Source organism: Panthera onca, chromosome D3 (assembly GCF_046562875.1).
Source record: "Panthera onca isolate mPanOnc1 chromosome D3, mPanOnc1 haplotype 2, whole genome shotgun sequence".
NCBI classification, from domain to species: domain Eukaryota; kingdom Metazoa; phylum Chordata; class Mammalia; order Carnivora; family Felidae; genus Panthera; species Panthera onca.
This window is the reverse complement of record NC_138350.1, coordinates 23804713-23829596: the sequence shown is the minus strand read 5'-3', so window position 1 is coordinate 23829596 and position 24884 is coordinate 23804713. Positions and strand designations below refer to the sequence as shown.

At 57.2% G+C, this 24884-nt stretch overlaps 1 protein-coding gene across 1 annotated transcript in view; it reads right to left on the bottom strand.

Annotated features, from left to right (window-relative positions):
• Positions 1-277: 277 nt before the first annotated feature.
• Positions 278-24884, bottom strand: part of MN1 (MN1 proto-oncogene, transcriptional regulator) — a 46266-nt gene continuing 21659 nt past the window's right edge. Inside the window, exon 2 of the mRNA XM_060611839.3 lies at positions 278-530. Coding sequence (XP_060467822.3) covers positions 349-530 — 182 coding nt within the window. The 3' untranslated portion in view covers positions 278-348. The remainder of the gene's footprint in view (positions 531-24884) is intronic.

The window sequence follows — 24884 nt, the reverse complement described above, 5'->3', positions numbered from 1 at the left end:
CAGAAAAACGGGAATTATATCTAGCAGGAAAAAGGCTGAAGCAAAAGTTTGCTAACTGCAGAAGGGTTAACACTGGTAACATACTGTGGCAGACAAGTTTCTTTTTTAAAAAAATTTTTTGAGGCTTTTTTTTTTTCCCCTTTAAATTAACCCTTTCCGGTCCATATGCCACTAAGCAGGTACCAACCTAGAAAAAAAAAATCATCCACTCAGCAATAGTGGCCCTTTCAAATTACCAGGAGGGTGGGGGTGGGCGGAGGGGGGCGGGGGGGGGGCGGGAAGAGAGGGGGGTGGGGGGAGGAAAGGGCGGGGTGGGGGGGGGTGCGGGGAGGGGCATTTCTTGTCAATTCAAGTCAGGGCGGCCACGAACGTCCCGAATCTGTTGGAAATGTCGGAGTGCAGAGACCGCCAGGTGGGCACGGAGGCTCGGGCCTTGGTGTCACCCACGTCGTCTGTGCAGTGGACAGACAGGCACTGCAAGTGGTTGCCCGGCTGGGTGGCTGAGGCCTTATTTGCAGGGAGGTCATGGGCTGCAGAGAAAAAAGGAAGAAAGGTTAGGAGCTTGCTCTGCTCTGCAGGAGGCCCTAAGGGGGGGGGGGGGGGATAGAGTCGGAGAGACGTGCGTGGGAAGAGAGACACCACCCACGCCCTCTTTTCCTGCCTGAAGACCGTCCGAGGAGATCTAGAGATGTCTGGTTCAAATCCCCCTGAGGTTGCCTCTGACGTGGCTGGGAGACCTCTGCTAAGGGTAGGCCCCTGGCTCGGTGTCGGGTGTTTCCCTTCAGGAAATGGGAGAATGGGGCAGGGTTTGCCCATCTCTGACAGACTAGAGTTCCCAAAAGATTAACTGGATGTGGAATAAGTTGGGAAGGCTTCCTGGAGGAGGGGTATCTAAACTGGGCATTGAAGCATATGTAGGAGTTCGCCGGCTATACGGTCAAAGGGTGGAGGGGAGGACTGTCAGGGTCCAGAACACGGCTCATTCTCTTGTCATCCTCTGGACAGACACTCGCTAAGGGCCTACTACGTGCTGGGGACTTCCTGAAACAGCAGCAAACTGCTGAGACCGGTGTCCTTTGCCCACCCCAGCTGCTTCACGAAGGGACTTGCAGTGGTGCAGGTGAGGGAGTCGGTTCCTCCCCTACACCCTCAGCGAAAATCCCTTCAATTTCCTTCTCAGTCGCACAGCACCAGAAACACCACCGATCATAGTGATGTCTGGGTTCGACAGACTTGAGGGGCAAGAGAGTCTGACAACCACTCATCACTTAGTATGAATGACACTCAGAGCACGAGCTGGGAGTTCTAAGGCAAGGAAGGAATGGAACAGTCATTTCGGGGGCTGCTAACACGCTGGAATTGGGGGTGGGGGCCCAGCTCCGGCCGAGGGAGCACACCCAGATACTGAACTCTGTGACCGGCCCGCCCTCCTCGGCGTGCTGTTGCGCAGGCCCGGCCAGGGCCCTGTGCCAGGCAGGAGTTACCCCGCCCAGCCCGCCCTCCGGGATTAAGGGGGGGAGGCCTCCCCTGGGAGCCGAGCCACGGCCTGCAGAGAAAATCCTCCCAGAGAATGGGCCAGGCTGTGACTAAGTGAGCTCCCACCCTGGAGCCCCAGAGACACCCAGCTTAGGACCGGCATGCTGGGAGGAGCTGGGACTGGGGAGAAGGACTCTCTCCCTGGCTCATTCATCCAGTTAACAAGCCTTTACGGAGTCCCTACTATGTGCCAGGCACGGCACTAGCCTTGCGGATCAGGGAGGATTCGGATAAGGCAGACACCTCCCCCTCCTGGGGTGGACAGCGAGATCAGGAGACAGCCTCGGTGGAGTCACAGGCTGGGGCTTGAACCCCTAATCCCTGCCACATTCCCCGGCTCTCTCCGAGCCTCAGTTCCTCATCACCCCCCAGGTGGGGGCAATGTCACCTCCCTCGGGCCTTATAAAGGCCTGGCGCACAGAGCACTCCCCAGACGGGGCTGTTGGGACTGCCATCCGTTTCTGGGGCGGCCAGGAGGTGAGGGGTCCTTGCAGAGGGGCCTTCCAGAGGCCCCCAAGCCTCGTCCCCACCTTAGGACTAGCCACGTGGGCCTGCTCCTGCCCACTGGAGTCTTTGCTCCCCTTTCACAGAAGGGGGAGCTGAGCCAGAGGTTTCAAAGCTTGTTAGTGGTGGTGTCACTGCTGATGCCACACCCAGGGCCTCCTGGGGACAAGGTTCCCCACGAAGCTAGAGGCATCAGATTCAGGGTCCCCTAGCACACAGTGGGCCCCGGATTCCAGCCCCTACACCTCTGCTCTTGAGCCCAAGCTTGCCTTGCTCCCAGTGATGCCCTGCTCCCTGGTCTCCGCAAAAGGGATTTTCTCCAAGCACTGTGAGATCTGGACTGGGGGAGGGGAGCATCTGTCAGAGAGACAGAGAGAGAGAAAATTCTGAAGGGGCTTCCTCACTTCATTTCGCACACATCGTCTCAAGGAGCCAACAGAGCAGTTGCTTGGGCCCATTTTACAGACGGGAAACCGAGGCCCCCTGCCAAAGTTTGCACAGCCAGAGAAAGACGAGACCCAGGCCCAAGCCCTGCCGCCGGGCTCCCTTGCCCTGAGGCTGCAGGATGAAGGGCGCGAGATGAAGGAACGTTCTCCAAGTTCTGTGCTCAGACACAGGAGGCCTGGGGGCCCTTCTGGAAGCGGGCTTTGCTGAGCGACGCTTCCAGACTGACCCAAACGGCCACATTTCCTAAAGACGCTTTATTGCCAAGTTATGGATGACTCCTAAACACGCCGTGTGCCGATTCTAGAAATAGCTGCTCCTCTTACTTGGGGAGGGTTTAAGGAGGGAGTGTCAGGCATACAGCTGAACCTGTCCGTGTGTGATCTCATCCCGTCCCCCCACTCCCCGCAAGCCCAGCAGCTGGGTGCCCCTTCTCCCCACCTGGGGGCTCAGAGTGGGGGAGGCCCTCACCCAATGTCACAGAGCATGGGCCCACGATTCCTCAGCCTCTGCCTGGGACGAGCCAGAGAGTCTGATATCCACGGGGAATATTTTTAAGAGAGAATATTATTCTTCAGCTCCTGACAACCCCAAAGCATGACCAAACTCATCCTCCCTCCGGATTCATTCCAGCCGGGGGGACCCAACACGCCCTGGGTCTGCCGCTACCCCCACCCACCCACCCCCCCCCACCCACCCCCCTCCGGCTGCGGATAAATCAGTCCCATGGAAGCGGCCTCAAGTCAGGGCCTGCCCCTACTCGAGAGAGGCCCTCACTCCCCGCTCCCCCGGGGGGCAGGCATGCGGCCCCCCAGGCCAGGACCCAGAGATACAACCACCCCTCGCTGAGCTCACAGGGTCAGGGGAGACCCTGCAGCTACTCAGCGCACCGCGGAAACTGACGTGGAGTGTCAAATTTTCCACTTGTTAGCTCTCGGCCTCCCCTGTCGGACTGTGGCTGCAGAGGGGACAAGGTCTGTCTGTTTGCCACAGCGCCCCATGCACAGGAGGTGCTCTGTTGGGACCTGTAGGCTGCGACGTGAGCCTCATCCCTATTTGACAGATGGGAAGACTGAGGCCCCGGAGGGCATGGAACTGCCCCGGGGTCGCCGGGGGCCAGGCCACCAGCTTGGACCAGCCCTCTCCTTTTAGTCCAGGATTCCCCAAGGGCTGGGCTGAGGTGGAATCCCAGATCCCCCATACCTGGGCAGCTGGCCCCATCTGCAGAGTCTCAGTGTCTCCATCTGTAACTTGGGGATGGTGATCCCTGGCAGGCCCATCTCAGAGCAGCTTGGGGAGACCATACAAGAAAAAGAGGGGATAACAGTGTGCATGTGGGGGTCAGTCCTTGAGGCATCAACTCAAAATGTGTCACCCTGAATGTGCCTCCCCCCTGTGCAGGCAGCACAGGGGCCAAGGGGAGGAGCTTTGGGGTCACGGGACCCGATGTCACGCCCGCCCAGCAAGAAAGGGCTGCGGGGCAGTTTTTAAGGACATTCCCCTCTTGGCCAGAACAGAGCACTTCAGTCCCCAATCCAGGGGCAGGGCCTGGAGCTGGCCACCCCCACCCCCCCACCCGCCGGTCTTCCTTCACCCACAGAACAAATCCTGGCTGAGCTATCCCGCCCTTCCTCAGCTCCCCCTCCCTTAACAAACACAGCACTTGACTTGGTCTTTTTTGCCACCAACTTGGAATCACGGTATCGGGGTACCGGCTGCCTCCGGCTCACCCCACTGTGAACATGAGACCGCGTCGGGTTTTGCCTTCTGTGCTTCTCCAGCCACGACAGGGGTCAGTAAATTCCACGAGGGGAAAGGCAGGACCCCGAGCCGGTGCGAAAGCAGCGAGCACACGAGTAACCCAAGTGATGCCATATTCCCTTACCGGGTTCGACAATGACCGCGCCTGCCGTCGGTGGAGCACAGGACTTGTGCGAACTTCACTTGAGCCCCCAGAACCTCAGCCCCAGAAAATGGGGGAAATAATAGGACTGGCCGCCACGGAGGCAGTTACAAGGATTAAAGGAAATGATCCATGTAAAAGGCTTAGCACGCGGCCTAGCACACAGCAAGCACACTCCCTGCCTGAGCGGGGAGACCCGCGGGGCCTGCCAGGACGGCCCGGGGACCCTTTGGCCTGGGTTGGAGGGAGGAGGGGAAAAGACATTTGTTTCCCTGGGGACACCTCATTGTTGATTTCACTTCTGGGGAGGCCGCCCACACCCACGGAGGGGACTGACTGAGCTTTCTTTTTCGGAGTCCGCAAAACAGACCTTGCCACCGCCTTGCCCTGCACTCAGTATCCCCAGGGCTGGGTTCCAATTCGCACGAGGCACGTGGTCCAGGGGTCATGAGCTTGGTGGGGGCAGCTGCCCACCCCCCGCCTCCCCGCCCCGAGGCAGGGCTTGGTGACACAGTACCACCTACCCCTCTGTCCTCGATCCCTCAGAAAGGGGACTTCTGCCTGGCCACCTCCTGCCCGCCCCCCCCCCCCCATTGCCGCCCTCCATACGGAAGGCCGGAGGTATGGGGGAGGGGGCTGTGGAGGTCAGGGTGGCCTCCCAACTAAGCGCCCAGATCAAGGGCCCCCCAGGTGCTGATCCAGGGTGTGGCCTGAGCAAGGTGGTAATCTGTGCTGTAAAATGGGAACCAAGTTCATGGGCTTCTGGGAGGATTAATGGAGATAACACGGGTGAAGACTTGAGCACATGAGGAGCCTCCCCAAAAGGTTAGCTGCTCTCAGGATTATTACCCTCACTGTTCTTCAACAGCCCAGGGCCTTGCAGGCATCAGACCTAATACTGCCCATACGCCAGCAGGGGATACTGGCCATGGGACCGTCTCTTCATCTCTGTGGGCGCAGGGGAGGGGTGGGGGGTGTCTGCCCCACCCCTGCCCACCAACGGGTGGGGGGACCGGGGTGCGATCCCAGGCGGAGCAGGCAAATTAGAATTCCGTGCGTATTTTTAACTCAAAGCTTATGTAAGGAGCAGTGTGGGCCCCAGCACACAATAGCGAATGACTCTCGCCCGACTCACCCTCGCCGGATTCCGACAAAGGGAAATGTATTTTGGTTTTTCCTTTATTTGGACCTGGCAGGGGGAGACACTGGCGTCTGACAGCTGCCACTCAGCTGGGGGGGGGGGGGGGGGGGGAGCTGGGCCCCTGGGCCTGGAAGCAGAAGCAGGCCGGGGAGCCACGGGGTTGGGCCACGTCCCATCGGCCCTTCTGTCCTGCAGCCTGGGAGTCCCGTGGGCCCCCAGACACATCTGTGATCCTCCTGGCTCCTGTTCCCCATCTCCAAGAGAGGCCCGGCTAGCTCTGGACATCGAACATCGCCTTTCACTCTTGCCCAGGCCCCAGAGTCCAGGCACCAGGGAGGGAAGAGGCTGCCTCCAAAATCCACCTGCTTCTCTCCTGCCCCCCTGCCTCCACCCCGGTCCAGGCCCCCACTGTCTCCCGCCTACGGTGGCCTTGTGCTGGCCCCCAAGCCCATTTCCCCCGCTGTGAGTCAGGTGACTTTCCTAAAGCGTCAACCAGAGCAGGCCCCTCTCCTGCTTAAACCTTCCATGGCTCCCCAGGGCCCCCAAGATAAAGCTCCCAGCTCCGCATAACCTGGCCTGCTCCCCTCTTGGGCCTCCAGCCTCAGAGTCTCAACAAAGCCCTGATCCTTCCCACCTCCACAACCCTGCTCCTGACGTTCCTTCTGCCTAGAACACCCTCTCCTCCTCACCCCTGATGACTCCCACCATCCACCTGGCTGTCAGCCTTTTGGCAACGTTTCTCTGACGTCCCTACTCTGAGGCATGTGACCCCTCTCCCTGCTCACAGATGGCACCTCTGTCCCCAGGTCCCCCAGTGGCAAGGATAGCACCAGTGACCCCCTAGCACTGATACATCTCACCCTGGCAGAGGGGGAGTCCTGGGTTCAGGGCCCCTCTGTAACACGCAGCCAAAGATGGAAAACATCATGGGGGGGTGGGGGTGGGGGTGGTTGGCTGACCTCGGGCAAATCACTGTCCCTCTCTGAGCCTCGGCTTCCTTCCCCGTGAAATGGGACAAGGACAGCACCCCACTCGCTGCCCAGTCACACCAGGCTCTCCGGTGCCCGGCACGCGGCAGGTGCTCAGGTAACGGCCACCAGCTATCACAGCAGACAAAAGCCATGCAAGGGAGTCTTGCCCGGGGTGGCCAAAGTCCCCTTTCTAAGGCAGCACTAAGGCCCATCTCCAAGAACCCGCCCCTGGGGATGTGGGGGACCCTTACCACCCAGGTGGAACCCTTCCGCAGAGCCCCACAACCCCAAAGCGGACCCCTCCTCGGCTGCCCGTCCACAGTGCGTCCCCGGGCCGTGTCCCCTCCTCCGGGGAGGTACACAGGCTCCAGGAGACTCACCCACTTTGGGCTCAGAGCAGGAACAGCAAATCTAAACCGGATGCTGGGCTACACAAAGAGAGTCCATCCACAGAGCCACGAACCAAGCCGGAAAGTGGCAAACCCAAAGCCCCACACCAACCCTCCCCCACACTCGGCAGCTTTGGGGGAGTCGAGGCTCTGTGTGCGCTGAAGCCTAGATTCACATCCCACCCTCCATCTGAATCTCACCAGCTCCGTGACCTTGGGCCAGATCAACTTGCTGAGCCTCAGTTTCCCCATCTGTAGAAGGGGATGACAATCCCTCCTGTGCCTGGCCTAGGGGCCCTGAAGGCAGACACACCCACGAGGATCCCAGCTGTCCCTCTGGTCCCTGGCGCACAGTAGGCACCTGATAAGGATTTGTTACATATTTTATGCTTGGCTGTGTGACCTTGGGCAGGTCACTCTCCTCCTCTGGGCCTATTTGGGCCTCTCTAAGATGACTGACAGTAGACAGATATACAACTACTTGACTCTTTTTATTCCTTTGGGGAAATGAGATTTTACATTCGATGTGGGCAGGAAGTATCCCCACGTGAGGGGCACTAAGATACTCAGCCTGAATAAGCCCCAGGAAACAGCACCCGCAACCTCAGGGATCAGGAACGGGGGGCTGGTGGCTGGAGGCCTGACTGACTCTCCATCCGGGCATCTGCCGGCACCCCCTACCCTTTCTCTGCCCGCCCTTCAAGGACGGCTTCTGTGTCACTGTGACAAATGAGGAAAGGAAAAAGATGACCATGTCCCATGTCTCCAGTCCCATCAGCTCCAGGGATGTTAAGAGGGAGCACTGACCTCAGGCTCCCTGCGGGCCGGGCCTCGGCTCGTATCTCATCAGATGACGCCAACACCTGGGGAGAGAGGGCCCGACACCCCAGCTCATTTCACAGGGGAGGAAACGGACGTTCAGAGAGGGGACGTCGCTGACCCACGGTCACACAGCTAGCCAGTGGCCGAGCCTGGGTCACTCCCAGGTCTGTCTGATGCCAATGTGTGTGGGTGCATCAAAGGCACATGAAAAAGTAAAATGTCCTAGCCAAGGTGGCAGGTGTTACCTCCCCCCCAACCCCCGTCCCTCCTCTTTCCGTCTCCCTCTCAACACCCGCGAACTATTCTTTCTCAGTCTCCCTTGTTCTCTGTCTCTCTCTGAGTCTCTGGTGCTCTCTCTCCCTCCCTCCCCTCTTCCCCGTCTTTCCCCAAAACCAACGCTCGCTTTTTGGGGAAGGATCCTAAGGCTCACAGATGGGATGAGAATGACCCGGGGTGACAGAGTAGCCAAGGACAAAACCCGAGGCCCCATCCGATGCTTTCTCCACGGACGCTGCCTGAGTTTCCACATCAGCCCCCTCTGATGGGGGCGGCACGGAGCTTGCACGGGGGCTCCTGAGAGGTAGAAAGCGTCCCCCCACCAACGATCAGGAGGGACCCTGTGAGGCCCCACCTTCCCCGGCCCCACGAGGGTGAAGAAGGGGCTCACGCTGGCCCGCCAGGGCAACGGAGTCTGGTGCGAGGCTCGGCCAGGCCCCTGGAAGGCTTCGGAAATTAATTGGAGTTGACTTGGCTGAGGGCAGCTGTCATTTAGATTGAGAACTGGCTGAGGGCTCCACTGAGGCGAAGCAGCAAGGGCATCGTGGGGACCAGGCTGCTGAGCGCTGGGAATGGGGGGCGGGGGCTGAATGCGGGAGACCTTCTCCAGCCCTGGAGGAGGAGACGGGGTGGCATCGGAGGCCCAGACTCCCCGGGATGGACGGGGCAGGCCCCTCACCCCAGCCCGAGCCTCCGATCGGGCTCCCTCTCCTGGTGCCTCTGGACACACAGCCAGTGACCTGTGACAGATGCAGCCCCGTGCACCCCCCGGGCCACTCCTGGCCTGTGTGCTGCAGAGACGTGACAGGCTGGGGGGGGGGGGGGGGCTGCAGGCCGACCCCTGAGCCTGCCCCTTCCTTCTGACAGTGCCCACAGTGGCCCAGCAAGGGGGCCAGAGCAGGAAGACCACTCACGGCCTGCAGAGTCCAAAGCGCCAGGTTTCAGCCTCGGCCTTGGGGACGCGAGCTGCCCCCCCAGCCTGTGTTCTCATCCGTGAAATGGGGACGGAGGCAGTATTATTCTGAGAGAACCACCGGAAGGGTCCGGCGGGATCTCAAGCAGAGCAGTTAGCACCCTGCCAGGCACCAAGGACGCCGGGACAAACAGATGCTGCTATCGGCGTCTCTAGTAGGATTGTTAGGTTTGAGACACTCTCCAGCCCCGTCTCTGGCAGAGCGCTCCCAACCCTCTGTTTTCTCTCGCCCTCTCACTGGCAATTCGTTCCCCTTGGCACCGGAGCCACCCCTGGCCACCCCTGGCCAACCTAGTGCTGGGTGGCCCTGGACAGGATGCCGCCCCTCTCCGGGCTCCCGCCTGCGCACCTGTGCCCTGGGAGCGACCCAGCGCCTGGGTAGACACCTCCCCGGAGCCCCCAGCACCCTGCCTGGCGTGCGGCGGGCCATTCAACAAATACACTAAACTAAACTAAAACAAATACACACACACGTTCCTGTTGAGGTAGAGCCTCGTCGCTTTCAGCCCCCGGAAGGAGAGGCCAGATTTAGCGACACCTCGGAATTTAAAACAGTTTTCAAAGTGCTGATGCTTTGGGTGGAGGCTCTGGGGGACACCTGCCCTGCCCACCCACCCGGGGCCTGCGGGAGCTCTGTGGTCCTCCCACGGGGGGGGGGGGGGGGGGGGCTGTGTGTCCCGTAGTGCTTCTGCGTCCCCGAGGAAGGGCTCTGCACGGGGGTCAGTTGTGGAAGAGTCACACTCTTTGCAGACAGGGGCTTGGGTTCAAATCCCACCCCTGCCAACCGTCAGGCTGGGGGACCCTGCATTAGCTCCTCGACCTGAGTCTCCACTTCCTCACCTGAAAAAATGTGTCCGGTCATTCCTGCCTTGCCAACAGGGCCAACGGGCTGGTACCCAGGTGCCTGGTACCCACAGGACCCTCAATGTCCCGTTCCCATCATCATTCTCCAAACCTGAGGCTTCCTCGGGCAGCCTGGAAGAGGGGGCCCTCGAGACAGCAATAACAGGAGGGCGATGGGCCAAAGCATCACTACTGAGCAGTTGTGCCCAGCTGTATGCGGGGCACGGGACTCGGAGAAGTGATCCCAGCACAGAGCTCCCAGCACTCCCACCCAGAGTTCTCAGACTGATGGAGAGTTACTCCACAGACACGTAAGCGTAAAACAGAGCGTTGTCGCTCCCACAGCAAAAGGCTGGCCTGTGTCATCGACGCAGGGCACAGGTGGGGGTATCCGGGAAGAATTCACAGAGGAAAGGGCATACAGGGGGCTTACGAATGAACATAAAGCTTCGCAGCGAGAGAAGCAAGAGGTACGCCCCAGGCCAGCGCCGTCACTGGAAAGAACAAGAGGCCAGCTCAGGGGCCCCGATTCAAGGCGTGGGGGACAGGGAGGAGGAGAAATCTGCAAAGTTGAAATGAAGTCAGTCACAGGGGACCCTGGACGCCCCAGGAAGTAGCTCTGTTCCTGAGAGCAGAAGGGAGCCAAAGTAGGCTTGTGAGCCGGAGAGGGGCGTTGGGAATCTGTCAAAACGAGTAAGAAGCTTCCACCTCATCCATTCCAGCCTTAGCATGGGACACCTGACTTAGAAACACATTCCACTGGGGACAGGGTCCTTTGTGTTCCACCACTCTCAACAAGAGGGGGGTCCGATCCCAACCCCGAGAGAATGGTACTCTGGGAGAGCTCTGGTCTAACTGCACAGGCCATTCCTCCCCAGCAGCTTCTGAGTCAGACGCCTATAACCCGGGTCCCCAAGAACGCCACTTCAGTCTTGCCATGTCTCAGCTGATGACCTCTGCAAGGGACTCCGCTCCACCTCTCTGTGCCTCTACCTCCCTTCCACACGATGGATGTGAACATCGTGCCCTGTGCATTTACATAAACGAATTCTCTCTGAGGACACTGGTGGGGAAACCGAGGCACAAAAGACACACATCCCGGGTTATCCAATGGTAAGCAGAAGCATCGAGGGGAAGTCCCTTGATCTCTCTGCATCTGAGTTTCCCCATGTGTGAAATGAGACCACACACCTACCGGGCAGAGCAGCTGGGAGAATGAATACAATAACATTAACAATAACAGACAAGAATTACAGTTAATACCTGTCACAACTTCATCCCTCACCATAACCCTGGAGGATGGCTTCTATTCTCCCAACCCCTTTTTCACAGGTGAAGGACCTGCCAGGGTCAGCAACCTACAGCCCATGGATCAAGTCCGGCCCACTGTCTGACTTTATCAATAAAGTTTTATTGGTACACGGTCACGCTCAAACACTTACATTTAGTCCATGGCTGTTTCATGCTACGAGGGCAGATTTGAGTAGTTGTGACAGAGACTCTATAACCCATCAACCTAAAGTATTCACTCTCAGGCCCTCTACAGTGAAAGTTGGCTGACCCTGAACCTGAGGCTTATAGAGATGACGTTACTTGTCTATGTAAGTTCACACAAGTAGGAAGGAGCAACCAGGCACCCAGTAGGCACTCAATACATGCTTCCTAGAAACATGTTTATATGTGAACAATGCTGCTAATCTGTGAAGACCCTTAAGGAATCAGAAATGTCCTCCTTATTCACTGTGTCCCTGGTATTCCTTCTCGGGCCACCTCCCTCCTCCCTGCCTTCTTATTTAAAAGTCAGTAGGGGCACCTGGGTGGCTCAGTCGTTTCAGAGTCCGACTTCGGCTCAGGTCACGATCTCACGGTTCGTGGGTTTGAGCCCCGCGTTGGGCTCTGTGCTGACAGCTCAGAGCCTGGAGCCTGCTTCAGATTCTGTGTCTCCCTCTCTCTGACCCTCCCCCGTTCATGCTCTGTCTCTCTCTGTCTCAAAAATAAATAAATGTTAAAAAAATAATAATTAATTAAAAAATAAATAAAAGTCAGTAAATCATTCAAATATTGGCCAGGGGTACTGGAGGGTCGGGGTTGTTATTTTTAAAAAATCGTTCCAGGGGCACCTGGGTGGCTCAATCGGTTGAGCGTCCAACTTTAGGTCAGGTCACGATCTCATTCTTCGTGAGTTCGAGCCCTGCATCAGGTTCTGTGCTGTCAGCACGGAGCCTGCTTTGGATCCCTCTGACCCCTCTCTCTCTCTCTGCATCTCCCCTGCTCGCTCTCCTTCTCTCAAAATTAAATAAACATTAAAAAAAATCATTCCAGAATGTGTCTACGACGCAGCCAAAGAGAAACGTGGGCCCTCCAAGGCAGAGTGAGTCAGCCACATCAGGCCAGGGGAGACGGGTGGCCACCCCCCAGAAGGAGGTTGTCACAGCTCAGTCTCCCCTCGTGGAAGGACAGGGACGGGCTGGGCACAAGCGGGGCCGAGGGGACACCGGTGGACAGAGCACAGGCCCTATGTCAGGCTCCGGGGTCTTCTCACTGGCTCATCTCGTTTATTCCCTCAGCGATCCTATCGGAGCCAAGGTCACACAGCGAGAAAGCGAAGCGTTGGAATCCAAACCCAGGACCGTATTGTCTTACCCACCCGTGGCATCTGCCTGGCCTGGGGGAGAGAGACGGGTGGAACCAGGGAAGCTGGTCTGGGCTTGGGGGGAGCCGGTCGGTCACTCCCAGCAAAACAAGAGGGAACAGAGCCTCTGGATCGCCGGTGGCAGGCACAGACATCCTGAGCTCCCGTGTTCCGGGGGATCTGGCAGGTCGGGCCTACACTTTAGAGGGGAGGTGTGCCTGCCACCCCAGCTTGCGTTCCCTCCCTCCCCTGCTGCAGGAAACCGGGGCCCAGCTCTGCCAGAAGCTGGCTGTGTGACTTCAAATGCATCACTCACCCTCTCTGGGCCGCCGTTCCCTTTTGTAAGTGGCAGGAGTCCCTACGGCCAGGCCTGTGATTCTGTGACCTAAAGAGGCCATCCAAGTAGGTACTGCCACCCCAAATTCTGCTGTGGACTGATGGGAAAGGCTGGCTAAGCTGTACCTCGAGGACGGAGAGGGGACGGCTCCGCCCTTTGTGTGCCCAGTGGGGCCTGCAATGCCCAGAGTGAGTCTCTGGGGTTGACCTGGGAGGAAGGTAGGGTATGGATTCTGAGGGGAAGGCGGGGGCCACCACATTCCTTCCATGGCAGAGGTCATAACCCCTTGTCCCTGTGGTTTTCTGAAAAGACTGGGCTAGCCGTGCTGTAAATTGGAGAAACTGAGGCCGGAGAGGAGCAGAAGTGTGAATAGATCAGAGGACTCCTGCCTGCTTGCCCAAGCCAGCACTCAGTCCTCTCTTCATCCGGAAGGTCTGACAGTGGAGTTTGCAGTATGCTGTCACCAAGTGGTGGCAACACTACGCATGCCTGCTCTCCCCTCTTTCTGGACCACTACCTTCATCTAAGTCAACCCTTCTGTCTCCTCCTTCCTCAGGTAGGTCTTTCCAAGACCCTCAGGGGACTCCCAAGTGCACTGTATTATAACACCCGGTGCTAACCCTGACCTCTCATAATTGTCCTACCCTCTACCTCAACCCCTAGAACACGAGTTCCATGAAATCAGAGCCTGGTCTCCCTTAATCACCACTGTGGCCCATGGTAGACCCTCAACCAGTTTGTGCTGACCCATCAATTCCTAGGAGCAGGCATAAACCCTAAAGGATCAGTGAAATAAGGAAGCTGAAACTACATCGCCTGGGCCTCCAGACAGACCTGCATAAGAACTTTTCAAGGCTTCCTGGTGCCAATGAAGCAAGCCTTCATTAGGAGACTTTCCCACTGACCCCCACCCCAAAATTTACTGAGAGGGGCCACATCCCCTCACAGACTTATTATCCAGCAATGGGGGAATTACATCCACTTCCTTCCAAGTCTGGAGGCTACAATTCGCCCAATTTATTTTAGACCCTGCTCGTGCATGGGGAAGCCACAAAATGCAAATGCCTTTTGAACGGAAAGAAAAACTCGGTGGGGAGAGGCAGGGGTCCGCTGACAAATGCCAGAAATTCCCTCCACCTTAGAACCACTACCCAGGAAGACCCCTTTCCCAACCAACACCCCCACCCAGCCCACCGTGATCTTAGGCACCTCTCCTGCCTGCTGGCCCCGAGCCCCTGAACCCAGTCAGACAACCTCTGAGATGAGTATTCACGCGGACACCGGGCAAGGGAATCCGTTGAATAACCTCCAACATTCCCACCATCTCTGTGTTCCCTTCTTCCTCAGGGAAGGAGACCAGATTCCAGACACTCGTTCTAGAAGTTCCATGTCCATCCCTGCATCGGGACCTCCCACCAACCTACAGAAGGAGGGCCTGCTACTCCTTCGTAAAGGAGGCGGAAACAGGTGCACAGAAGCGAGATGACCCGCCCAACACCACACAGCAAGGGAGCAACTGAGACAGGATGAAGTCAAGTCCTTTCCCCAAGGCTCGGGTACTTGCACAGTAAGCCAGAAAGACAGAGGAGAAGAGGGAGCGAAAAGAAGGGAGAGAGGAGAAGGAAAGAAAAAAAAGAAGATTCCCTCTCTCCTAAAGGGCTGTCACCCTCCCTTCCCTCCCGGTCCGCCCACTGTAAGTCTGGAAGCACCTGCCACTTTCTCGGGAGTGAGAAGAAGCTAGCATGCCATCCGATGAGGGCATCTGATCCAGGCCAGGCCCCGCCCACTGCAGGGTCTGAGCCCTGGGGAACCAGGCCTCTAGGGAGGGAAGCGGGACAATAGGGAAAAGCCTCTGCCCTCAGGTGCGTGGGTCACCCACCTGAGCGAAACTCTTGCAGAGGGAGGTTTCCAGTTGCCATGGGGGGGGGGGGGGGGGTGCAGGGGGCAGGGCATCTGTTGCTAAGCAACAGGCTTGCACCAACAACCTACCCAGAGATCACGACATGCTTGGGTTATAACAAGTCCCTGATCTTGGGGGCCCCTATGACATAGCTCAGGAGCTCTGTGCATCTGAAACTGGGCTGTCCACGCTCTGGAAAACCGTGTGGATGATTCTCAAAAAATTAAAAATAGATCTACCCTATGACCCAGCAATAGCACTGCTAGGAATTTCCCCAAGGGATACAGGAGTGCTGATGCATAGGGGCACTTGTACCCCGATGTTTATAGCAGCACTCTCAACAATAGCCAAATTGTGGAAAGAGCCTAAATGTCCATCAACTGATGAATGGATAAAGAAATCGTGGTTTAGATACACAATGGAATACTACGTGGCAACGAGAAAGAATGAAATCCTGCCATTTGCAACAACGTGGATGGAACTGGAAGGTATTACGCTGAGTGAAATAAGTCAGGCAGAGAAAGACAGGTATCATACGTTTTCACTCTTATGTGGATCTTGAGAAACTTAACAGAAGACCATGAGGGAAGGGAAGGGGAAAAAATAGTTACAAACAGAGAGGGAGGGAGGCAAACCATAAGAGACTCTTAAATACAGAGAACAAACGGGGGGTTGGTGGGGGTTATGGGGGAGAGGGGAAAATGGGTGATGGGCATTGAGGAGGGCACTTGTTGGGATGAGCTCTGGGTGTTGTATGTAAGCGATGAACCACGGGAATCTACCCCCAAAACCCAGAGCCCACTGTACATGCTGTATGTTAGCCAATTTGACAATAAATTATATTTTTAAAATAAATAAATAAATAAAATAAAATAAAATAATAAAACTGGGCTGTCCAACACGGCAGCCACTAGTCTCATGTGGCCTTTTAAATTTAAAAATCAATTCCTCGGGGTGCCTAGGTGACTCAGTCGGTTAAGCATCCGACTTCGGCTCAGGTCATGATCTCACGGTCCGTGAGTTCGAGCCCCGCGTCAGGCTCTGTGCTGACAGCTCAGAGCCTGGAGCCTGCTTCAGATTCTGTGTTTCCCTCTCTCTGCCCCTCCCCAACTCATTGTCTCTCTCTCTCTCTCTCTCTCTCTCTCAAATAAATAAACATGAAAAAAATTAAAAACATAAAATAAAAATCAATTCCTGATTCATAACTAACCACGCTGCTAGTATTCAACAACCATCTGTGGCCGGTGGTCACTGTCCCTGACAGCACAGGCAGAGGACCTCTCCATCATCGTGGAAAGTTCTATTGGACGGCACCGGTCTAGAATTATCATCTACGAGGTCCCAGTCTCTGTCAACTGGTTTTCTTACAAAAGGCAAGCTCCATCGTTTTTCCAATAGAAGTTTGTATAGACGGAGGTAAACGGGGGGGCTGGGATAATCCTTTTCCCGGATTATCAACCACTAGGGACTCCCACCAAAACATATTTCCTCTTGAGCCCAAAGCAGAGCACGGCCCGCTGACCGCCCACAGCTACTCCCTTCCATGGAGCCCAGACACAGCCTCCGAGTCTTTCTCAACGCAGCGTTCGAGGCAGCCAGAACGAATCGATCCGGATTAGCAGGCGATATTCAGTCTAGAAATCTGACTGACCTTGTGCAGTCCCAGGAAGGGAGACACTGAGGCCCAGGGAAATACAGCTCTGGACGGCTGAAGTTCACACCCTCAAAAAGTGCCTGGATGTGCAGTGACGGAAAACAAAAAAAAGGTAGCAATAATGACAGTGATGCCTCTGGGCTGATCACCTGCTCCGCGGCCAGCCCCGAGCCTCCATTTACACTGGTGCAATCCTGTATTGTCATGACAACCTATAACGTATGCATTATGATCTCTCCATTTTCCAGATGATGAGTGAAGGGAGATGGAGAGATCCAAGGGGACCCACCCAAGGTCACACATTCGCTAACGGGGAGCCCTCCCAGGCAGGCCCTGGGCCAAGCGGAGAACGAGGGATGCGCTCAGCCCCCCCACCCCCCCGCTTTTCCCCGGCTTTGTGACCTTGGACAAGGCACTTTCACTCTCTGGGTCTAGTCTCCCTGCCACGGGGGTAATAGGTCTTGCCTCGGTCAAAGAACTCAAAAATACGTGCAGATGTTGTATCCACAGTAAAAAGGAATGATTATCAGCCAGACTTTACAGTCCAAACCTGTTTTTAACTTACGCTTAAATCTACCGTCAAAGGGATTTCGAGTCCCGAAAACGGTAAGACCAACCGGTTCCATTTCTTGAGCAGCTTCTCTGTGCCACACGCCATGACTGCTTTCGCGTGACAAGAGCAAGGTTAGGTAGAAATGAGAGACCGAGCGGCCGGCACAGCCACGAGCCCTTCACATCCGACCCCTCACAGAAAAAGTTTGCTGACCCCTGCGCCAACTCATCGAGGGGGCAAAACTACCCCCGTTTTACAAATGAAACACCGAGGCTCGCAACAAAGGGAGGTGATTTGTCCGAAGTCCCACGGCTGGGCAGAAACTGCGGAAGTCTGGATTCCGTTTCTGGAGGTCGACCCGCAGGGATCTTCCAGGAAAAGCGGGTCGAGACACGTGCCAGGCCACCTGCTGGAAGCACCAAGCCCAGCGGTACTCGCTGAGGCTCCTCAGACATAAAGGAAGGGCGGGGGAGAGGGGGCACACGCAGCCTCTCAGCCAGGGCCGCCCACCGCCCCACGCCCTCTCAGCCTTGGCCTCGGGGAGAGCTCACCACTCCACGGGCAGCTCACGCCCAGCCGCCAACAGGCCCGGCGCCTGGCCCGGTGGGCACCAGCTCGGCCTGTTTTATCCCACTGCCTCGTCGCCTCTCAGTAGAGAAATCGCCCAAGACTAATTGCAAGTAATATTTAATTTTATCAGGGATAATTACATGAAATTAATTCAGCTTCTACCTGGAAGCACTTTGTTACCGTTCGCTTTCCCAAGTAGCTGGGGTGAGAAAAAGGAGGCAGGCAGGCAGGCAGGCAGGATGAGGGAGAGACAGGGCCCCGACATACGCGTGGAGCAGGCAACGGGCAAGGTAATCAGGCGATGACGTAAGTGAGCACCAACTGTATGCACGTGGGAAACGCTCCGCGGCACGGCGGTCACGCAACCCCAGGACAACCCTGCAGGCGGGCATGACGGGCCCACCCCCCGACCGCCACTGCTTTGCAGAAGACGCCACTGGGTCCCAAAGGATCCCGGGCAGAGATCTGCGCGCCATCGGGGAGAGATTCCTGCTTGGAATCGCCTGCATTCCTGCTCGGCCTCTTCCTGGGGGCATGACCCTGCACAGGCCAGCTCTCCTCTTGGGCCCAAGTTTCCTCATCTGTCAGATGGGTGAACTGCCACAGTGGTTTCCAGGAGTCAACGAAGTAGCCCAGATGACAGCAAGCGCTCCACGGAGGCAACCGCGACTACCATCATCGTCATCAAGAAATGCTGCTTCCGAGCTGGGGCCTCCTGTCTCCACGGAACCCCGTCTGAACCAGGGGTGGGGGAGGATCGGAAGAAGAATTTGGGGAAGGCCTGGCTTTCTCAGCCTCCCCGAGGAGACCCCACACACAGAACCTCCGAGCCAAGAAGTACAGATGAGGCCCCCAACAGGCCGAGAAACCCAGGCTGCTCCTCCCCAGGCTCTAGCTCTCCACCCGGCCCTCCAGGAGCCCCATTTGGGGGCACAGGCTCCCCCAGGGCACCAAGAAGAAAAGGGCCCCCTCTCTCACAGCTGCTGTGGTTGCCAGCCTCCCAGAGGTCTGGGAGTGGGGGGGTGGCGGTCTGGAGCCGCTCTGAAAGGCCGCGGGCGCCGGGGGTTCATTTAGCTGTTTTCGGGTGGCTCCGATGAGTTCATTTTACCCCAGCAGAATATTAAACAGCTCCTGGGGAAACAGATGCTGGGCTTCGGTTTCAGAGGGAGGGAGGATGGGAGGCCACAGGCCGGCAAGGGGAGAATTCAAGTTCCCCTTCAGGCAGCTCCAAAGACCTTTCTAGGCTCGGTTCAGCCTGAGCCGTTGCCACGGTGACCGGTGACCAGGGACCAAATGCATGGCATCAGTGGGAGCCCAGGCTGGCACCCCCAAATACCTCACGTCACCTAGTCCTCACAGCCCCCGCCACGAGGCGAGAAATGTGCTATGCCCATTTTATAGAGGAGAAAACCGAGGCACAGAGTAGCAACCTGACTCACTCAAGGCCACACAGCAAAACGGCTGCGCTGAGATTCAAACATCACCTTGGTCCTCTGATCTCTCCCCACCCCCACAGCACCCTCTTGGAAACAGACGCTGAGCAAACGGTCTCGGGGCAGACCCGAAGCTTCCAAGTGTCCCGTGTGTTCAGATTTCCCTCCACTCGACAGAGACATGATCCCACTTTCTATCATTCTAATAATAATCTCTGACGTCTGAACAGCTTTGTTGGAGGCTACAGAAACGTCTGGGCATGTTGTTTCCTCTAAGCTTCGCTGCGATTTACCCATTCCAGGCAGGGAAACTGAGGCCTGGCCAGCAGAGTGGATCCCAGAGCCACTGCCCAGTTAAGGGCAAAGGCATGACGCAAATCCCCCTCTGCTCCCCCTGCAGATTCAAGGTCCGGACCCCTTCCCCCCGCGGACGGAGGAAGCTGGCATGCCCTCCCACCTCCGGAGCACAGAGAGGTGGGGTGACTTCCCCAGGGCCACACGGCCTAGGCTCTGAAGTCAGCCCCTTGCGTACCCCCTGACCCTGCTCCCAGCTCTCACCGGCTCCCACCGGAAACCCTCACACTCCTGGCTATCCACACAGGTGCCAAGGGGTTTCTTTGGGAGTTTGTGGTTGCCTATAGTTTTTCCGCCCCCTGCATTCAGGGTAATTAGGGGATTACAAATCAATAACAAGTTAATATGCACCGAGTCTTGCCAGCTGCGAGCGGTCGGGTTACGGGCATGAGCGAATGTAGTCACCACAGAACCCCGAGGTGGATGCTGCCATCGTGCCCTCTTCACAGATGACAAAACCGAGGCTCGAAGAGAGTATTTGTGGCCATTACCATATGGACCTCATGTGCTGGGAGCAGCTCTGCCAGGTGCTGACTTAAGCCGCTGATCTGACCCCATATCACCCTGACACCGCCTCAGCCACACGCGCATTCTCCTGAGCCCCATTTTACAGACCATCTATGTGACCCTTGCCCTCGGATAACTCCACAGACGATGGAGACCTTTGGTCACCAGGCATGAACTCTGTACTATTTCCATGGATTGGTGGGGCGGGGGGGGTGCGGCGCAGCTTGGCCCGGTGGGCAGAAAGATGGGGGTGCTGCTCCAGCTTTACCACCTGCCAGCCACACCCACCCCTGCACCTCACTCACCTCATCTGTAAAATGGGTCCACAGAAGCAGCTGCTTCACAGGGGCGTGAGGATGCCGTGGGTGACTCAGAGAAGGCTCTGGCACAGGCTGGCCTCTCAAGGAATCCAAACACCACCTCTGAGTCAGTCCCGTCCTCCTACTGGGCCCCAGAGAGCTCTAGGGATCAGGGTTCAGAAGAAGGGCCCTAGTCCCATCCCTGCCTGGTACCAAATGGGAGACTCAGCACGTCACCACGGCCTCCAGGGCCTCGGTTCCCCCCCCCCCCAACACTCTAAAAACTGGAGCCCCCCGACTCTAGCGAAGACAGCAGGAAGAAGCACCCATACCCACAGGCAGGGGCTGGGCTCCAAAGGGTTAAGCTCGGCTCCGATTTCTCCCAAATGGCAAAGACAGAAGCTAAAAACCGCTGCCCTGCTCCCTGCTGCCTGAAGCCTGACCCCTGACATTTCCACTCCCAGCCGCACTTGCATTTAAAAAAAGGGAAGGAAGAAAATTTAACCATCCACACAGACAAACAGGTTGGGTGGTGGTAGGGGTGGGGGGTGGCAAGGAAAGACGGGGGTGGGGGGGGGGGCTGCAGATTTCCTTTTGTAGAGTCCAGTTCACCACCCCCCCGCCCCCGCCAAAAAAAATTTTTTTTTTTTTTAAAGAAAGACCTAGAAGGGAGGCAGAAGGGGGAGAACAGAATAAAAAAGGTGGCAGACAAATTCTCCGGAATCACAGGGCACCACTAAATTTTCTGATTAATTAACCCTGAAAGGGGCCTCTCTCCCAGTCCTTCCTGGGGGAGGTTCTGGCTGGCGGAGCCCTGTTTGCGGAGCAAGCAAGCCTCTTTGGGGGGTGGGGGGATTCACTCAGGGGCCCCGGGGGGTGGGGTGCTCAATCCCCTCTCGAGGCCTCGCTGTAGTTAAAGCCAAAGATGATAAGGAATTTATCAAACGAGATTTACACAGGGAAACCCTAATTAAGAGGTTAGTCTCCAGTTTAATTGCCTTCAAACCTAGGCAGGCAGGCCCAGACAGATGGATTTTCAGTCTGACCTCATTAAAATATAATAATAACCAAATAGAATACAGAGCAGAATCCCAAGTCCACAACGTGGCTAACAAGTAGGGGAGTGGGGCTCGGGGGGCAGGGGGGGTGGGAAGGGCCGGGGGCCTGGCCTGACCCAGAATCCCCTCACGCTCGCATCCCCGGGGCTGGCCTCAGACCCCTGAGCTGGCCGGCATTGCCTCACCCACTCCTCTTTTGAGATCTGGTGATTCTGGACTCTTGGCCCTCGAGGCCTTTTCTCCTCCGGCCCCTGCCCCGCTTGAGGCTGGCACGCTGGAATATAAATTGGAAGCATGCATGCCCCCCCCCCAACCCCAGGTGGATGCTACATACCAGACAAAAACGACTGCAGGCCTGGTCATCTGGGGTTAAGAATGGTTTTTGTTTTTGGCAGGGAATGTGGAGGAACCCAAAGGAACTGGCCGGGACATTGTTCCAGGAATGAAAGGGAGAGGGTTGAAAAAAGGGGTGGTGGGGGTTGGGAGACAGAGCAAACACCTGGGGAACCACAGCTGGGGATATTTTTCTGTCCCCCAGGGACTGGAGGGCAAAGAGTCTTTGTGCCGGTTTTTAAAATGCAAGGAAGGGGGGCGCCTGGGTGGCTCAGTTGGCTCAGGTCACGATCTCAGGGGATCTCAGGGTTCGAGCCCCTGGTCTGGCTCGCTGCTGTCGGCCCAGAGCTGGCTTCCCGTCCTCTGTCTCCCTCTCTCTCTGTCCCTCCCCCACCCCACCCTGGGCAGATAGGAGTTTACTTCCTACCCACACTCTTCTCCACCCCACTTTTGTTTGATTGAACTGTAAATTAATGCTTGAGGCTGAAAACTCCAGCAGACGAGCTTGCTCAGCATCACGTGGAGAGGAAACCCCAGCAAGATGAAAAGTCCGGTTTTTCTGTCCCTAGTCGGCGACCCAGGCCGACGACAACGTAGCAGGTTCCTGGCGGCCAGGCACGGTCTGTAAGGGCTACTCACGCTATGTCTCCTAACAGCCCATGGAAACACGTCACTGTCCACCTACAGAGTCAAAATGTGATTAATACTCTTTACATTCTTTGTTAGCGTTGCTGCCGTAATTGCTAGAAAAGTTTCTAAGGTTAGCAAGGGACTGGTTTTCTAAGCCCTGCACTAACAGGGAACCTACGAAGTGGGTGCGTGGGACCAGGGTACTTGCAAACTCCAAGGGGCTCCGGGAAAGTGCACGATTCCTATCACGGATCCGTTTTCTCACTGCCTTGTGTTCTAAAACCCCCAGCCGTCTGGGGAATCCTTGCCCAACACAGCGGCCACCATCTCCACCCGCCACGGCACCTAGGATCACCTTCCCAGACCCTGCAAACTGCTCTCTGCCTGCTGGAAACTGAGTCGCCTGGTAAAGGGACACCCCCCCCCCCCACCTACTTTCTGCAGGGCGTTGCCCTTTCCCCTTGAAGGCTCCCGATTCCTCCTGCCGGTTGAGGGGGGGGGGGGGGCGGGTGCAAGGCCCATCTTTATGTCAGAATTTAGTGACCTCTAGGATGTGCCGAATGCTGGGTAAATTCATTAACTCCTGTAATCCTCACTAAGACCCTGTTTGACCCAAAAAAACAGATGAGGACACGGAGGCCCAGGGCGGTGAAGGGACGGGTCCAGAGGGAGGCAGTGCTGGCCCAGACTTCGTGTGCTGTCCTCCTCCCTGATCTCTGGGGCGTAAAAGCCAGCGCTGAAGGCCAGCAGTCAGGGGACTAATGGAAGAGATTCGGGCACCCTGTGACGGCCCACCCAGGTCAGGGGGGGGGCGCTGGCATCGGTAACAAGCCTCAGGTGAGACAGGGGCTGTGTCCCGGACCCCTGGGTCTCAGGCAAGCATGACCCATGGAAAGGAGGGGCTGGTGAGGACCAGTGTTGGGGATGGTGACGGGGCCAGCGGGGTGGGGACGAAGAATTCCAGTGTCCAGGGCGCCCTCCCTTCCCTACTCACCCCAGTCCCTCTGGAGGAAAACCCTCACAGCCCTCCCAGGTCTCAGGGCTGTTGGGGTGGCACTCAGCCCCCAGCCCTGGGACCAGGCAGGAGGCACCCCTGCATCTGACAGAGCCCCAGCCTTTGTTCATTCAGTCACTGGGCACCTACTGGCCACCAAGCGGCTGGGAGAGCTATCACATGGTGTTCATTCTGGTCTCGATACATACGTCAGAGTTGCCCAGCCATCCTGGGCACCCCAGCAGGCCCACCCCAGACCCTCTTTCCTTACACTGGCCGGTTTCCTAGAGAACATTAACGATTGTTCGTTTTACCTGTGTTTCCTGGGTAATTCCCTCCCCCAACAGGCATGGTGCCTGCTTTGTTCACAGCTATGGTTCTGGCATGGTGCAGGGCACAGAGAAAGTAGGTGACAGATACACAGGCAGATAGTCCCTGCCTATGGGGTTCCCAGAAGATACCAGTATTGACCCATTTGACAGACAGGCAGACTGAGGCTCAGCCAGGTTGCACGGCCTTGCCCCAGTCACACCAAGTCACCTGCCCGCCCCCAGGTCACTGCCCCTTCAACCTTGCGGGGAACCAACGGTGAAGATCTCAATAGTCAATGGTGTGGCTGACATTTGCCAATAGAGGGCGAGACCAGGAGCCCGTTCTATTTCGGGCACCTGTTGGTAAGAAATCAGCTTCCTGTCTTGTCCTTAGCGGTCCTGAGCATGGGATCCCAAGTCAGATGGGCCCAGGGGTGAACCTGCACTCTGCCCCCACTCCTAGCCAGGTGACCTTGGGCAGGTCACTCTGCCTTTCTGAGCCTCAGTTTCCTCATCTATAAAATGGGTCTTGGTATGATTGGTGCCCGGTGACTGTGGCCTGTTACAATTGCTTTGCAGCTCAGAGAGTCAGGGAGGAAAGCAAAAGAAAAGCTTGCAGAAGGTGGACGCCAGGCCCGGGTCACCCAGAGGCTCAGCCCTCTGCGCCTCCTCGGGCCGGCCTCGGCAGGGCCCGTGCCTTTCCTGCCCGGGTGACCTCTGTCAGGCATGGAGAACAATGCCTGGGAAGAGAAGGAAACAGAGTCTCCCTGGGCCGGGACATAAATCGTGGCCTGCCCAGATCAGGGAGCGGACGGACATCCCCCACGCCCCCCACCTGTGGCAGGCTGAGCACTCCCCTTGGGCTTCGAGTGCCTTGTCCTGGGGGGGGGGGGGAGGGAGGGGGAACACACCCCCTCTGCCCTAACCTGTGGCCCCAGTGCTGCCAAACCAGGGGAAGAGAGTTTCTGCCTCCTCAGAAGGGGCCGGGAGTGAAGAAAGAGAAGGGAACCCGACATTGTCTCAGAGACTCTGGGCTCAGATGCAACCCCTGTTAATTGCACATCTACAATGTGCCATCAGATCCCATCCCTCTGGCGCCCAACGCCCTCCCCAGGCTCCTTGTCATCCACACTCCTGACCTGATCGTGATGATAAGCCCAGAGTGGCCCAGCCCCTGCCTGCCTGGACCATCTCTCCCCGCTCACCAGCCCCTCCCCTGCCCCAGGACACTGCCCGCTCCGTCCTGCCTCAGGCCCAGCCCCCGCACTTGCCGTGCCCCCAGCTGGAAGCCCATCCGTGCACACCCTGACGGGGCTCGCTCCAGGATGTGGAAACTGTTCAATATTCAGGGATTCTGCACGCCGGCCGAGGGCTGAAGTCGGCCACGGTTGGGAGTATTTCCGCCTAGGGAATCGGCGAACGCTACTGAGCAGAACTTCCTCCCTCCTCCCCCAGAGAGCCGGGTGTTGGGCAGTTACCAGCACAACACTGGCGGGTCCCTTCTCATTATTCAAGCG